The sequence below is a fragment of the Poecilia reticulata genome, linkage group LG2, assembly GCF_000633615.1.
Source record: "Poecilia reticulata strain Guanapo linkage group LG2, Guppy_female_1.0+MT, whole genome shotgun sequence".
NCBI classification, from domain to species: Eukaryota; Metazoa; Chordata; class Actinopteri; order Cyprinodontiformes; family Poeciliidae; genus Poecilia; species Poecilia reticulata.
The window spans coordinates 22,961,620-22,976,861 of record NC_024332.1 but is presented as its reverse complement, the minus strand read 5'-3'; the positions used below and the strand labels follow the sequence as shown (position 1 = coordinate 22,976,861).

Below are 15,242 nucleotides of genomic sequence, written 5' to 3'. Positions count from 1 at the left end.
ACACACACACACACACACACACACACAGATCTCGTTCCTCATTAATACATGACAAGAGCATCACTTTGAACTTTGAACCACAGCAGAGGTAGAGGATGGTACAGCGATGCTGAGCATCTGGATCAGAAGATGTGATGTTTGAACATTTGCCTGTTTTTGGTTTGTAAGACGTGGTCGAGACGATTCGATACTAACATCTGTATCAGTTCTGATACTGAAAGAAACTCTAGATCTATCGGTARCAACGTGCCTGATCCATAAGGGCACATCTATTCAGTCTGATTCTGTGCTTTGTGTCATACTTTATTATTTATTTTACACTATATTCAGAATTTTTGATTTCACTTTCTGAGCCATTTGAAAGAAGGATTGTCACTGTAACTTTTACATTGTTTTTATCAGTTGTTGTTTATTTATTATTAATTTTAAACTGGATGCTATCCTCCTGATTTCAAAACTTTGTGTTTTTACTATGTGAAGCACTGCCTTGCTGCAGAAATGTGCTGCATAAATAAACTTTGATTGAATGACTGAACAAATCAAAGTTGTGCAGTTTGTCCATGTTTGACCAAGCTTGTGCAGCTGTTGGTGTACCTCATTGTGCTGACCTGGTGCACAGTTATCAAATAAACTTGCAATTCACTACATTAAYGTATGTGTTTAAAAAAKAAATGCTTTAAGTCAATTCACTGTTTTTCTGTGTCATATCGATATCAGCTGATACTAAACCTCAGATATMGGTATCGTATCGGAARTGTAAAAAGTGAACCAGTGCATGTGGAATAATGATCTACTGGAGATCGGATGGATTCACGGGTTAAACACATATAAAGCTGGACTCAGGCTAACCAACAACCCTTCCATCTATACTGAGATCCCTGACAAAGGAAGTGACACGTCTTTCTGTGGTTGTTTGACTTTTTTGAGACTTGGGGGAGGAAAAGGAGGGAATCTGATTAAGTCCTGACGATTTTTGTTTGTTTGTTTTTTTTTCTTTTCAGGATGGAGCGACTTGCCCAGACCTGTTCTTTATCATCATCACAACATGATGACTGATCTCAGTGACAGTGGCTGGATACTGATCTCTTGCACAACAGTTTCTACAGACGTATAAAACAGATGGATGGAGCGAGCGGCGCTGCGATCTGCATGACTTGAGACGCTGAAATCTTAAAATGTTGGTGTTTCGTGGAGATGCAAAGATGTTCGTCCTGGTAGAACCGTCTTCATGAATAATAAGTTCCTCTGTGTGACTTTCTAGAATTGTAGTCCTCTCCTTTTTGAAGGATGTTTGCTAAGGAACCTATTTCTTCCAGTTTCAGCATTTTATAAATGTTTTAGTCTATTGCAGGACTCATTATTTCCAGGTTTTGTTGTAGATATGCGGTTATGTTTGGGATCACTGTTCTGTTTGTGATGCTATTTGCTTTTTAGCTTCTTTTTTTTTTACATTGACTCTGGACAAGTTTGGCTTCAAGAACATTTTGTGATTGACTCAATGGATGTAGGCCCACATCAACASCCCTCCACCACCATGCTTGACGCTTATGCAGCTATGCTACAGGTAGAGTTGGGTTTGAGAAAACTGGTAGCTGGCTTGAATGTTTTCCACTTGTGATGAATATGATGGAAATATATATAAGATAAAAAAATGTATTTTTCTGTAAATCTGTTCTACCCAAAACTGGTCAAGTGGCATTTTAAGCTTCACCTAATTTAAATTCTTAAATAAAAATCTCCATAGCATATTTTACTGTCCATTTATTAATCAGTTAATCCTAAAGATAAAMAGCTGGACACAAGGATATTTTTAGCTGCAGATTGTTCCTTTGCATCAAATGATCACTAAAGGAATGCTGTTACTGCATTTAATGCAATAAAATGTCTAGTTATTTGTTGATTTGCATTTTCTTACGCATTTCTAATGTACAAAAATAGTTAGATGAGAAATCCGCAAATTTCTTGATCCAATTACTCGTCAGAATAACAGATAAATGAATCATTTGCTAAAATCGTTAGTCGCAGCCCTAAAACAAAGTTGTATATAAAGAAAATACATTTTAAAGAAGACAGCAAAAGAACAAGAGTAACTTATAATAATTTTTACACGTTCAAAGGAGTGGGGAGAAGAATAAACTTATTCTTAACTCCACCCTTTTTCCAGCAGCAGAATCATTCACTTCATTCACTCCCTTCACGCTACGTTCAGAGATGATTTCAAATTCATCCATGCAGGTTGGTGTTAAAATGTCTCTTTCTGGTCTGTTTGCTGAGGATGAGGAGGGTCTTCAGTGGGAGAAAGTGAGCGATCTCCATGTTGTGTGTGAGTGGGAGGGTCGCAGCAGCGAAAGGGGCTGACATGTTAGCATGCATCCTGCATCGATCCCCCCTGATCCCCACCCTCCTCATAAACTAATGGGGCATTTCCTCTGATGCCACACCACCCAGCAACACTGTTTATTCCTGGCTCCAGAGGGGCACGCAGGGACACACAAACACATGTGCATGAGATCAAACGGCCACATGCAGAATAAATATGAGGGTAATAATGACAAATGAGCTGCGTGACGGTGGACACATCCAGAGGAAAAAAAGAAGTTTCATATTTTGGGGGAAAAAAAAGAAAAAGCAAAGGAGGCGTTGAAGAGAGACATGGAGGAAAAACAAGATGGCAGCAAAGTTACAGTTAACTAAAACTAACGAGATAAGAAAACCTGACATTGAGAAGACATTTGTTAACTCACAAAAGAAAAATCTTTATTCATGGGGAAAAACTATAACTAACTGGAACTATATCCTAAAACATTTTGAAATCATAGAGATACTAAACTAATGTGAATGTTTTTTCCTCCACATAAGCAGTTTACATCAGCTGCCGATAAATTACAGTTCTCCATGTTCCTCCTCATGGTACTCCGCAAAACAAACAAACAAAAAAAAAGCAAACGTTTTCAAACAGTCAGCTGGTTGTTCAAAGTCAATTTTTTGAAAATGTTATCTTCTGCRTAATATTCAATAACCAGTCGGTGAATTAATAATCCCAATTTGGTTACTCTTTTGGTGCMGAATTCAAAAAGGTCAAATTATAAAATAAACTAAAACTACTGCTATGACTAATACAAACTAAACTGAAACTAAACAATATTTAAGTAATAATAACGAACAAAAACAAACAAATACTTTAAAAACTAACTGAATTAGACAAAAAAAGAAAAAAAGTCAGAATGAAATAAAACTGGAAAACCCAAAACCATTCCAACCCTGGTTTCTCTTCCAGTCCAGTCGGTGTAAATGGGTGTTTTGTCTCAAAGCTTCAGAACCAATCAGAGTTCAAGAGGTTCAACCAATCAGAAATGAATATTCCAGCGTTTGCTGCCTGATCCAGAGTCAACCAGCCTGTCCATCCACACAGTSAGGAGAGCTTACCTGAGCGTCCTGCGGCAGGTGGAGGACGGTGTGCAGCCGTTCGCTGTGATGGTGTCGGGACTCCTCCTCGTAGGCCAGGTCCCTGTCAGCCTGCGGCAGCGCCAGGAACCTCCGGATGGTACACAGGTTGTCCCACAGGGTGCGGTTCTCGGGGCTGGGGTTTTCCTTCCATCGAAGCAACTCACACAGCCAGCCCTGTGGAGGAGAGGGGCTTCTTTCAGACCTGCAGCGTTCACTTTCTTATCACTTGCTGCTAAAAACCCCTCCACAGGAACTCTAGGCATTGTGAATAATCGCRATTAATCACACACCTACTGTGATTACATTTTTTAAATCTGAAGTTCTCTCTTTTTTTCCAACCAGCTCACAGTGACATGACAGCTTCCTGCTGCAGGGTAAGGGAACTATTACGGGTAACTTCACCGACCCTCACAAAAAAGTACGAAGTAACGGTTTAAATTGAGCGGAAAAGTCGTGGATCTACGGGACGTTTAATGAGGAAGATGGAGAGGATTGAATTATGTCTGCTAGACTGCTCCAGTTTGTGCCGCCAGCTGCTGTGTTCAGCCAGCCTGCTCGGGCAGCATGTGCCGCTAATAGCCTGATCATCCCCGTCCTCGTGGCCAGCTGCAGCAGATGGGTGCACCGAGCCGTGACCCTCCGCCACCCCCACGGACCCCCACAACCCCGACCTGGGGGACGGAGCACATCACCAACACACAGAGGAGACTCATGTCCTGCATGCACCCACACGCACACACACACACGCATGCATGCATCTAGACGGCCGTCTCTGAGCCAGACGCTGCTGCTGCTCACTCTTCAGATCCTGAACTCTTTCACGTTCTATCAGGTTATAACCTCAAACTTTCATGTATTTAATAAGGATCATGTGAGGCAGACCAACACAAAGCWGTGCATAATTGAGAAGGAAAGGAAAATGATACGTTTTTAAMATTATTTTCAAATGAAAAGCCCAAAGATACGTTATTTATTTCAGCCCCACTTACTCTGTCGAACCTGAATCAAATCCAATAAGTTGCCTACAGAAGTCAGCCAGGTATTAGGGGTGCACCGATTTATCAGCTGGCCGATTTTCTTAATTTTGGGAAATTGGTGATCTGCCCATTTTTACACATGAAGCTGATCTTGTTCACCAGTTTCTATCTACTTCTGCAAAGGTATTTTAATCAACCACTATCCTCTTCTGCTCTGCTGTGACAGGTCTGACTGACAGACTGGCCCACCAGGTCATGTCTGTATGTTTGGAGTTAACAATAATCMCCCCCCACTGTTGGTAACTCATCGACTTTCTTGCTATAGTCAGCAACATTTCAGACAAAAAATAAATTGGTATCGGCCAAAATCGGAATTGGCAGCTCAGGATTTTTAATATTCTGGTAATCGGTGATCGGTCAGAAACATGCAACCGGTGAATCCTTACTAGGTAGTAAATAAAGTCGACTTGTGTCTAATGCAGCTGTTCAGTTTCAGCATCATGGACACYAAGGAAAGGTYAAAGTTCAGACTCAAATTTGGAGGACGACTGTGTGACTGAATAAAAATGATTGGTTTGTAAAGTTCATCGACGTTTTCMGTTCAGTCAGGCAACACTTTTAGTCCTTACATGTGCAAAACTGGAAAAGCTGTTAGAGTTTTCCACCCACGATAAATCCACACCACTTATCACAAAACTTCGTCTGTAAATAATTTTGAAAAATAATTTCCTTCATCTGAACAATTAAACACTTTTTTTTGTCTGTTCCATGAAATCGCAATTAAATATTAATGTTTCGGATTGCAGGGTCACACAGTATGGATAAGGAAGCTTTCAGAAATGTCAGGCATCAACAGAAAACCTCCAATAATCTTCTCCTCAAAAACTAACATGACATAATTAAATACACATATTTCCTTTTTATTTTCTCCACACTAGAATGTCTTCATGTGAGCTATTTTCAGGTTAACTTCCAGCATTGTTTTGCTGCAGAGAACAGATGCAGTAACTCGGCCTCCTGCGTACTAAAGCTRCACAGAGCATGGAGGCTTTTTCCCACTTTCAGCAACACAAACTCCATCCTCCAGTGAGAGTTTAAAGTATTGGGAAGGTCGACATCTAAAACTGCAAACAGCGCCACAGGCTGCAGCCACATGTAAAGCTCTACAGTCCATCTCATCACAGCTCTGGATCTTCTCTGTCCCACCTGTTGCTTTAGGAGCTTTTCAAAGCAGTTTTCTCCAAGTGGATTTTTTTTGGACTCATTTATATCTTTTGGACTTTGATCCAGACAGAACACCCCCCGGCCCGTCGGAACCTCCTCTCCCGGCTCACCTGGCTCTTGTTGGCGGCCACCTTGGCAAACAAAGCCTGCGACACTTTGGCTCTCTTCATCTCCTGCTGGATCTCGTCGTAGATGCCCGACGTGATGTTGACCAGCGACTCCAGCTTCAGAGGCAGGTCTGGGCCCGGGCCGGACGGCTTCGGCTGGGTGGGGGAGAAGAACAGTGCAGGGTCACAATGTGATGGAGTGTGAGATTAAACTTAGAAAGCCTCCATTGTCACAGAATGACCTGTTAAAGGACGTAAGTGCTGAAACACACTKTCTGTTACCATTAGAAAGAGCGCCACCTGTGTAGCCTTTAAAGCAATACTATGTAACTTTTATAAACAATATCTTTATTCCATATCTATTAAAAATCTCACCATGTTGCGACGTTATAATATGAGACAGATAATCTGTGAATAGATCAATCTGCTCCACCTCCTCCCTGTGTTTCTATTGCCATCTGACAATGATCAAAAACAGCCAATCAGAGCCAGGAGGAGGGGCTTAGCGCTGTCAATCAACCTCATGTACTCACAATGTGTTGATGGCAGAGAAACAACTCACTACTTCAGGAAAACTGTTTGTCCATTGTCATCAACTGCTACGCTAACTAGCCATAGCTTTCACATCAGGCTGGGCTAACTGCAGCATAGCCGAGAAGGAGGAGRGGGAGGACATGATTTATTTTACAGCCAATGTAAAATAATTAATAAGGAAACTGAAACTGACAAAAACAATAGGCYAKACTTTCAAACCTTCTCTTTCCAAAGGCTCAAGTTGAAGTAGGAATTCTGGATAATAATAAACCGAGTGTTCACTCAGAACACAAAGCACAGAATTAGACTGAATAGATCTGCTCCTACGGATCTGTTACATCGTCATGGATATTCAATCTAGATTTTTTTTCAAAATCGGGACCAATACAGATATCAATATCGAATCGGAGCAATCTCCAATGGTTAAGACAACATTAATACGCGCTGTCCCGTTTAGACAAAATCAATCAACCAATCAATCAATAGGTAGGAATAAAAACAATGTTTTTCAGGGAGAGACTGACGATGGGAGTTGTTGCTCTTCATCACCTGATGCCCATTTCCTCTCTGAAACCACTCTGACATTTCTCTGCAGAGTGGGACCACGGGAGGRGAAGGCTATCAGCTGACGATCAAGGCGAGCCGCTCTCAGCAGACGCGCCGCGTTCTCCGCACATCTGCRGCACACGTCTCCACATGACCCRTGTTTACAGATCCAAGTCATTAAGAACCCCCTCTTTTGTCTCTTTGGGCTGTTTCTGTTCGAGCYGACGTGGGCCGGCTCTCCCAGAGCTTGTATACACAGCGTTTGAAGTCGTCCGCGAGACRTGCACGGACCAGCTCRCTTACATTCCCTCAGTGTAAACCATGCTAAGATAATTTTACATAGCCATAATAAGAACAGGGCAACATATTCATGGCTGCGGCCATGAATGGGCATATGCCCTGACATCAGAGGCGGCGCCTTATCACCGCCGCTGCCAAGCTGCTGGGTGAACTTGGAAGCATGCTGAATGCCGCTTTATTGTTTACTGCGAGCTCCTCTGGAGGCTTTTAAGGCTGCTTGGGGTCAGAGTTCTGGGCAGCAGTCAGATTAAAGATGGCAGATAACTCACAGAGTTGGAGATCTTCGTCTTGTTCTTCCAGATGGAGGCCCAGGTGTCCGGGGCTATTGGGTCGTCCAGGCTCCTCTCCCACACTTTCTATGCACAAACACACAAAGAGGCCCAGTTCAACGTTTGCATCACTTCAAATGTAAAAAAAAAAGAGAAAGAAATCTCTGTTTTCGTGTTTGTTGAGGTCGGAGGAGACTTCTAACCTGCGTGAGGCGCTGGGCTCCGGGGTTGGTGGAGTTGGAGGAGGGCAGCCCCACTGAGGGGTTCATGGTGCGCTCCCTCTCCTCCTGGTAGATGCGGTCTCTCTCGCTCTCCGGCAGGTTCAGGAAGTTCTGCATGGCCTTCAGGTTGACCAGCAGGGACTGGGACGCTGTGCGGGGGTCCTCCTCCTTCCTCAGGATCTCMGACAGCAAGCCCTGACCAACACAACCCAAACACATCGCCACTGTCATCCACTGCCCACCTTTAGARTATTTAAAGGGACAGTTCAGGGTTTCAGTACTGAGGGGAAAAGACCAGGAGGACTTGGAGTGTCTTAAAGAYGATTTGTTTTCCAGCCACATAACGCTGTTTTATAGCACAATCAGTTGTTATCAACTTGTTGATTTAATGCCTTAAAAATGGGCCTCTGTGTCTTTAAAAGCTCCTGCTCTTTCTGAAACTCTGCTTTCAGGAAGACATTACAACATCACTCCTCTATTAACCCTATAACAACGTTTTTGTATAGTAAAGTAGTCTGTATAATTAATTCCATCAGGTGCTTGCTAATTGCCGCTGGCTAGTCTGCAGGAGCTGAATCGGTTCTAAAAGGCGGCGCTCGGTCCCTTCAGRTGTTTTCCACAGCTGGATGGTTGTCATGGGAGATTTAAGGATTTCTCAAACATGCATGAAAGAATCAAGTCAAAACTCCGGATATGATTTTGATCAGGTTATAACATAATAACATGATGGAAAGTTTGAAAAAGTTGATTTTAYGTGATACTGCCCCTTTGAAACTCAACCCTCAGCAAAGGTTGCAGTGATTTATGTGAGAACACTAATCTGTGAGCCTTTAACCTGTGGTCACGTTTGCACAYAGGCTGATGACCTTTTTGTTTAAAATGTTCTGAAAACAGAAAAGGGAAAACATCTTCTGTCTGAAAATACAGTAGAAAAGTAGCCAGGTAAGAATCAGTAACRATTTAATGTTTGTTTTTTACATGCTAAAGGTATTTTGGCTGTTAACTGTTTATATTTTCCTCGCTCTGTGCATTTCACACAGAAAGTTGATTGATTAATCTCCAAAAGCCAAACCAATTAGCATCTGCTTCTCTTAACGTAACTCCCCAAWGCAAATGCTCGCAAAATCTACTAAGAGTTTGAGTTGTTTGGAACTTTGACGTGGGCCTGAATCAAACTCAAACCAATCAATATAAATGTATGCTAAGTGAAGTGACACATACCACCTGCTTATGAGCTTTGAAAAAACTGAACTGTGTCTTTCATATTTTATGAAACGTTTGACTTAGTTGCTTTCGCTTCTCCACTGTTTAGCAATGTGTGAAACTAAAGCAGTCTTTGGTTTTGATGAGCTATTGACTAGACAGACCAATCGCTGTGTGTTTGATATTTTCGTGTTAGAACTCATCAAACCCCGCTCCGTTCTCAGAATGGAACATGCTCGTTTGTGTCCATTTGATGAATTTAGGTTTTTCCAGATATGTGTCCAGGCATTAGGAGCCAAACTTCTAGTCTTTGTTCTCATCTCCCCCAGAAAGACWTGGGGCCAGACAGCTTGCGGTTTTCCTTGGAGCAACTTTGCAAACCTCCATTATTATTATTACACATGCACCAATCAGGTTTTCACTGGTCAAAGCAGATTTATGATTTGATTTAAGATCTGACTTGCTGCTTTTGGGTTGATGTAATTAGGATATTACAGAATATGCCTGTGTTAATGTTTGCACCGACTGGAAAAGTTTGAGTTTTTACACTGGGTTGCAGTTAATGAGTAATGGARGAAAATCAGGACCGAATCCAGGGGATTTTGGTCAATTTGATGAATCCAGTTTGATAGATTAATGCTAACCAAAAACATCTTAAKTTGTACAGATTGTTCTCAACCACTATTTCAGTTCTAGGATTTCTTTGTTTAAAACAAATATCACACAGTGTAATATTTTAAATGTCGTTCATTTGACTAGTTTTACACTCCAACTTTGTAAAGTTAAAGTAAGTCAGATTAGCTTTTACCATAAACACATTACTGATGTCCACTTACTTTCCTTTTGATCCATTTGATTATTTAGTCATTTTTTACTTTTGTATTATTTTTATAACTAGTAAGTATTTATGTGAAAATACTTTATTTTAATTGGTTGGATAGTAATTTAAGCAATAATCTTAACAACGTGTAGCACTTTTAGCATCTGATCCTGTTTTCAGCTAAAACTGCCTCCTGTTTCTAAATGAGAAGTGATATAATAGTAATGGCATAATAATACAAAGACACATTCTTAAAGTTCAATAAACTTTAAATTCCAATGAGCATCTACCATTTAATGCTGGAACTAGAAGACATTTTAAATATCCAAAATAAATAAACAAAATCAGAAAAAACAAATAAATGGATTATAAAGTCTCTGTAAACAAAATTGTCCTTCAAAAAAAAAGAGGTCTAGTTGAGACCAAAACACCAGCCTGAAGAATTTTGTCATCCAGTTTTTGGTAGAAAGAGAAAACCATAAATTATGCAAATACAAATTACTGAGCTTGCTTTTATATATCATGCAAYTAATTGATTAACTGATTCATTGTGACAGGCCTGTGTATTAGCAATGAGCAAAACCAATTACTTGTTCAGTCTGGTGGAGAAACAGAGCTTCCAGTGGGATTTCTCAGCTGGATCTAACAACAGAACAAAGTGGACATCTGCGCAGGAGGAGTCTCCTCAAAGATGTACTCAAAAAATATATATACATCATTTGGGCTGAGAACATTTAACCTGCTGGACTCCAATAAAAAATGTCTTTTAATGAATAAATCTTGCAATTGCTTATCGTTGGCTTCTAAACTGTTGATTGCCATCATTTCTGATGAGATCATYGATGTTCCCTGAATACAAGGCAGGTATTAACACGATGCTCTAATCCGAATATGAAAAACTAAAAAAGGGTAAACGTGTTGTTGATAGCGTGTGACCGGGTGACTTCACATGTAAGTGCAGCTCTATAAACAGACACAAAGCTGCCTCCCTCCATCACACCTGGCCTCCCTGAGCCTCCTCCTGTTACTCTGGTCTAATGGGGCGTGCTGTAACCAGCTCAGCGCAGCCTGAATGCATCAGGTGTTTGTGCTGCTGCGAACGCGGGGGAGCGGACCCAATGACCCGGCAAGCTGCTGCTAATCACAGGGACCACAGGACAGGAGAGAGGAGTCCTTCCATTATAGACGTTCTGATACTTGGGATGAGCCACTGTATGTCTTCAGCGGCTGAGGATGCAGCAGTATGAAGCTACGGAGAGCATCATACACTGTAAAGCCTAATTTGTTCTACTTAAGAAAAATATATGCAAATGTGTTGCTTCCTAGTTCCCATTAGCTTCCATTAATTTAACTGATTGTGTAACATTAACTTGTGTAATTTTAGTGAGCGTGACTTCTATATTTTCTGTCAAAAATTGAGCAAAGAAAAAAAAWTTAAGACCAAGACCCTGGAGCTGTTTCAGTCAAATAGTTTTCTTTTTAAATAAGTATTTTTAAGTAAAATTAAAATAAAAGAAAAGTGSTGTCGCGCAGTCACGGTTTGTTCACTTTTTCACCAGACAGCAGCTGTTAGCAAACACCTGGTAGGACTGTTGATCAGCTGAACTCATCATAGGAGCTACTTCTTATTGCAAAGCTGGTAAAAATGTCGTTAAATGTTACTAGAGGTACTAGAGGAGAGATGTTGTGATGACTTCCTGGAGGCGGAGCTTCAGAGAGAGCAGAGATTCTTAAACCACAGGACCCCGTTTATGAAGGGCTGCAAGGTGTTAAATCGAGCCAAATTTCTTTTAAGTCACATGTAAAATATACAGCATTTTTATAACAACTGGAGGAAACATAGTTACTTGATTGTGCTACAAATTGTGCCGGGAAGACACATAACACTGCCCTTTAACTTTTAAAACCTTTCTACCTCAAAAATTTCTCAGCTTATTTAAACTGAATGTTTTTGATTAAAGTTAACATTTTAATTCACCAACAGAGTGTTAACAAAACCTTGACTAAAGTCGGGTTATATCCACTCATCTGTTCAGTGAAACACATGGTAACAGCCACCCGATGCCCCAGACCTCATACCTGTGTGCGGTTGAAGGCCACCCTGGCGAACACGGCCTGGGAYACGCTGGCCCTCTTCAGCTCATCCCTGACCTGCTGGTAGATTTCAGAGGACACCTCGGCGGCCGAAGGGTTGCTCCCGGGATGGTCGCACGCTCCTTTGGAGGAACCCCGGGGGATGGGCGGGTGGTTGAGGAACTGCTGGTTGAGGCTCTGAGGGTGCTGATGGGCCAGCAGGCGGCTCACGGCCAGCTGCTGGTTGATGAGGTGGGCCATGGCGAGCTGTTGGCGAACCAGCTGTGGGGAGAGCTGCGGCGAGAGGAGCCCACCTGGCCCCAGCAGGGGCTGCAGCGCACCCGGCGGAGGCGGTGGGGGAGGAGGAGGCACCTGCCCTGTGCGGAGAGGGGGGCTGTGGTGGAGGGGACCATGAGGCGATGGCTGCTGTTGGGGCGGAGGGGGCGGAGGGGGCTGCTGGAGCGGCTGCGACGGGGTCTGAGGGTCCCCGGATCCGGSTTTGAGGAGGGGGCCGCCGGCACTCAGGTGGCTGAGCTGAGSCAGGTGGGGCGGGGGCCGCGGCCCCAGCACGCAGAAGTCCGACATGTTGTCCCTCTCAACTGGAGTCAGGAGAGGCAACGTTAAACAAGCATGAAAAAGAAAAAAAAAAACGAAAGCGACCTGAGAGAGTTAAAGTCTTACTTTTAATGTCTGCGGCGTCGCGACCAGCCCACATCTTCTCCAGATAATCCCCTGCTTAAAACAATGAGCAGAGAGTCAGTAGCTGCGTCGACACTGGAATTACAAACATAAATTGAATTTAGAAAAACGTTTTCCCACTGCGGTGAGGTGGTTGTTCAAAGTTCAGAGTAAATCTCAGAGTAGAGGAAAGGGCCTGCACAGGACCTGYTATAACGTTCATGCTAACTGCTCTTATAAAATGCTAARCTTGTTTAAAAAATTTATTTATATGAGCTACATAAAGTGTTTGCTCTTGTTTTAAAATGATGGAACCTGCCTTACCAGCAGTCAGTCTGTCTCACAGCTTTGCTGTCATATTTTCTAGAATTCTGAAATATTACATTATCGGACACCAGATCAAAGCTTTATGGACACTGCAGATCAAAAATCTTTCCTAAAAAACAAAATTTTCATTTAATCAAAATCTGCATTTAATTTTTTCCTCATTCTTACTTCAGTTAATTTTGGGATATATTGTTAAAGAATCATGGTAAAAATAATAATCTCATGGAATATGAAAGCATTGCATTGCATGTTGTTGACATCCTCTTGCTTTGACATTTTAAGAGTATTTAAAATTATGTTGACGTTTATCGCATCATTTATCATTTATCGTGATAAATTTCTTATCATGATAAGAATTCCTATTWATTGTTGTCATAAGTTTCAGTTAATGATGTAAAAAAAGAAATCTGTCTGAATTCACAGAATTGTTAATTTTACTATTTTCTCCTCTGCTTGTTCAAGGAAATTCCCAATAAATATCAATTCATTTGAAGACATGATTAAAAGCAGTCACTGTGTGCAGTTTAGTGAATCAAAACCCATTTCTTTATGTAACTGGCATCGTAAAGATGCATATTACAAACAAGTTTGTTTTTCAAGAGATGTATTTGTGATTGCTGTGTTAGCTAAAAAAAAAAGGAAAAAGCAGTAATAAAGAGTTCTTATCATCATCACAATATTACCACAAAATATTATGATATATGAAATAATATGAAATATTATGATAGAACGTAAAGTACATATCTCCCTTCAGACTGCGTGATTGCTGGCCTTACCTTTGATTTTCTTGTACTTCTTGTACCAACGTCCAAACTCTTGACATTTGGCAGTGGAGACGTTGGCATAGTAAGAACTGTTCACTATGGAGGAAATCATGCTCTGAGGGAAGGAGAGGGGAAAAAGATAAATAATAACTAACAACATATGAAATGCTTTGACTCACGCAACACCCACATGGCATTCACACACACACGCACACACGCGCACACGCGCACACACACACCCACACACACACACACAATAGAAGCAGAGAAACATTAATCATGACTGGAAGCCACCCATGGAAAGCCGAGCCAGCACAGTGCAGAAGGGGAATCTCCAGCCACACACACATATGCTAGCAATTAATGCAGCCATCGACACCCCCACCAGAGATGGCGTTAAACACAACATGCAAACACATTGCACAGATTATCGGAGCAGGGCCGGGTGCCACACTTGTAGCTGGCTGAGGAGACGGTGCTTGGCATGAACCGGCTGCAGTAACCAGAACCCCGTCTCCTGGGCGGTTGGAGGTGGATTCCTCCTGAACGGCCTACCTGAGACAGAGGACACTCCTTGGCCAGAGTGCTTTGGTTCATTTCCTTCAGCAGCTCCTTCAGAGCGTTCCTGACAGTYGCGTGGTTCCACTGCTCACAGGGCAGATCTTCCAGCTTCGCAAAGCTGCAACAAATCAAAACCACACACACAGACACACATCATTCATTGCTATCCATAGACACAAACGCATCAGTCACGCTAATCGTTTGGGACGTGTTTTACATCATTACACAGGGCGTGTTAGGAGAACCACTTCATCATAATTATTAAAAGTATTTAGAGGCAAACAAATGTAAGGCTGCTCCTTAAAGCAACATGTTCATGTCCCTAATCCCTTTATGCTGTAAAACTGATAGTTTTGACACTACAAGTTTGCTTAATTGAGCATTTTGAAATATTGGGAATATTGTAATATTTTAAATTGGCTCCATGTGTAACAGTGAGAGGAGTCTATATCATAAGAACTGTGGATGAGTCAGAACCACAAACGGTCTGCTTCAAAGAGGGAAGAACACCAGCGCAGATACACTAGATGTACACTCCAGTCCTGTAGGTGGCAGTAGTTCGTTTGAAGATTGTTTGAGCACTGAGTGAGAAGAAAGTTTGGTAAACAGTGGTTGTGTCTCCTACAGAGCACACCTGACCTGCATACTGCATAAAACATTTGACATGTTTTTGTTTTTTTTTCTCTTTTATTGTCATAAATAACCATCTTGGAATAACAATTCCACAGTTTAAAACCCCTTTACTCTCATGAGGCCACAGATGTCCTCATTGACATATTAGATGACATGCAAGAGTTTTGAGGGTGACAGTTAATGGGTTAAAGGGGCAGCATTGTGTGTTTTCCAGCCACAGAGTGACATTTTAGAGCACAACCAAGTAACTATGTTACCTTCAGTTGCTAAAAGAATGCTGTATATACATCAAATAAAAATTAAAGGAAATTTGACTTTGAAATTTAACACCTTGAAGTTGGGCCTCTTTATAAGAAAGCTTTGCTCTGTCTGAAACTCCGCCTTCAGGAAGGCATCACAACATGGCTCCTCTTTTAACCCTTTAACCTCATTTTTACCAGCGTTGCTCTGAGAAGTAGCTCACATAATCGACTTATCAGATGTTTGCTAATCGCTGCTGGCTAGTCTGAAGGAGCTGAGAAGGGGAGTCATGGGAAAGGGCCGCTCTGTGAGGCAGAA

General features: G+C 41.8%; 1 protein-coding gene across 1 annotated transcript in view; it reads right to left on the bottom strand.

Annotated features, from left to right (window-relative positions):
- satb2 (SATB homeobox 2) overlaps window positions 1-15,242 on the bottom strand; it is a 71,121-nt gene that overhangs the window by 13,427 nt on the left and 42,452 nt on the right. The window contains exons 6-13 of the mRNA XM_008396790.2: window positions 14,046-14,169; window positions 13,503-13,605; window positions 12,403-12,453; window positions 11,728-12,320; window positions 7,608-7,820; window positions 7,405-7,491; window positions 5,759-5,911; window positions 3,427-3,621 (exon numbers count right to left, since the gene is read on the bottom strand). Coding sequence (XP_008395012.1) covers window positions 3,427-3,621; window positions 5,759-5,911; window positions 7,405-7,491; window positions 7,608-7,820; window positions 11,728-12,320; window positions 12,403-12,453; window positions 13,503-13,605; window positions 14,046-14,169 — 1,519 coding nt within the window. The remainder of the gene's footprint in view (window positions 1-3,426; window positions 3,622-5,758; window positions 5,912-7,404; window positions 7,492-7,607; window positions 7,821-11,727; window positions 12,321-12,402; window positions 12,454-13,502; window positions 13,606-14,045; window positions 14,170-15,242) is intronic.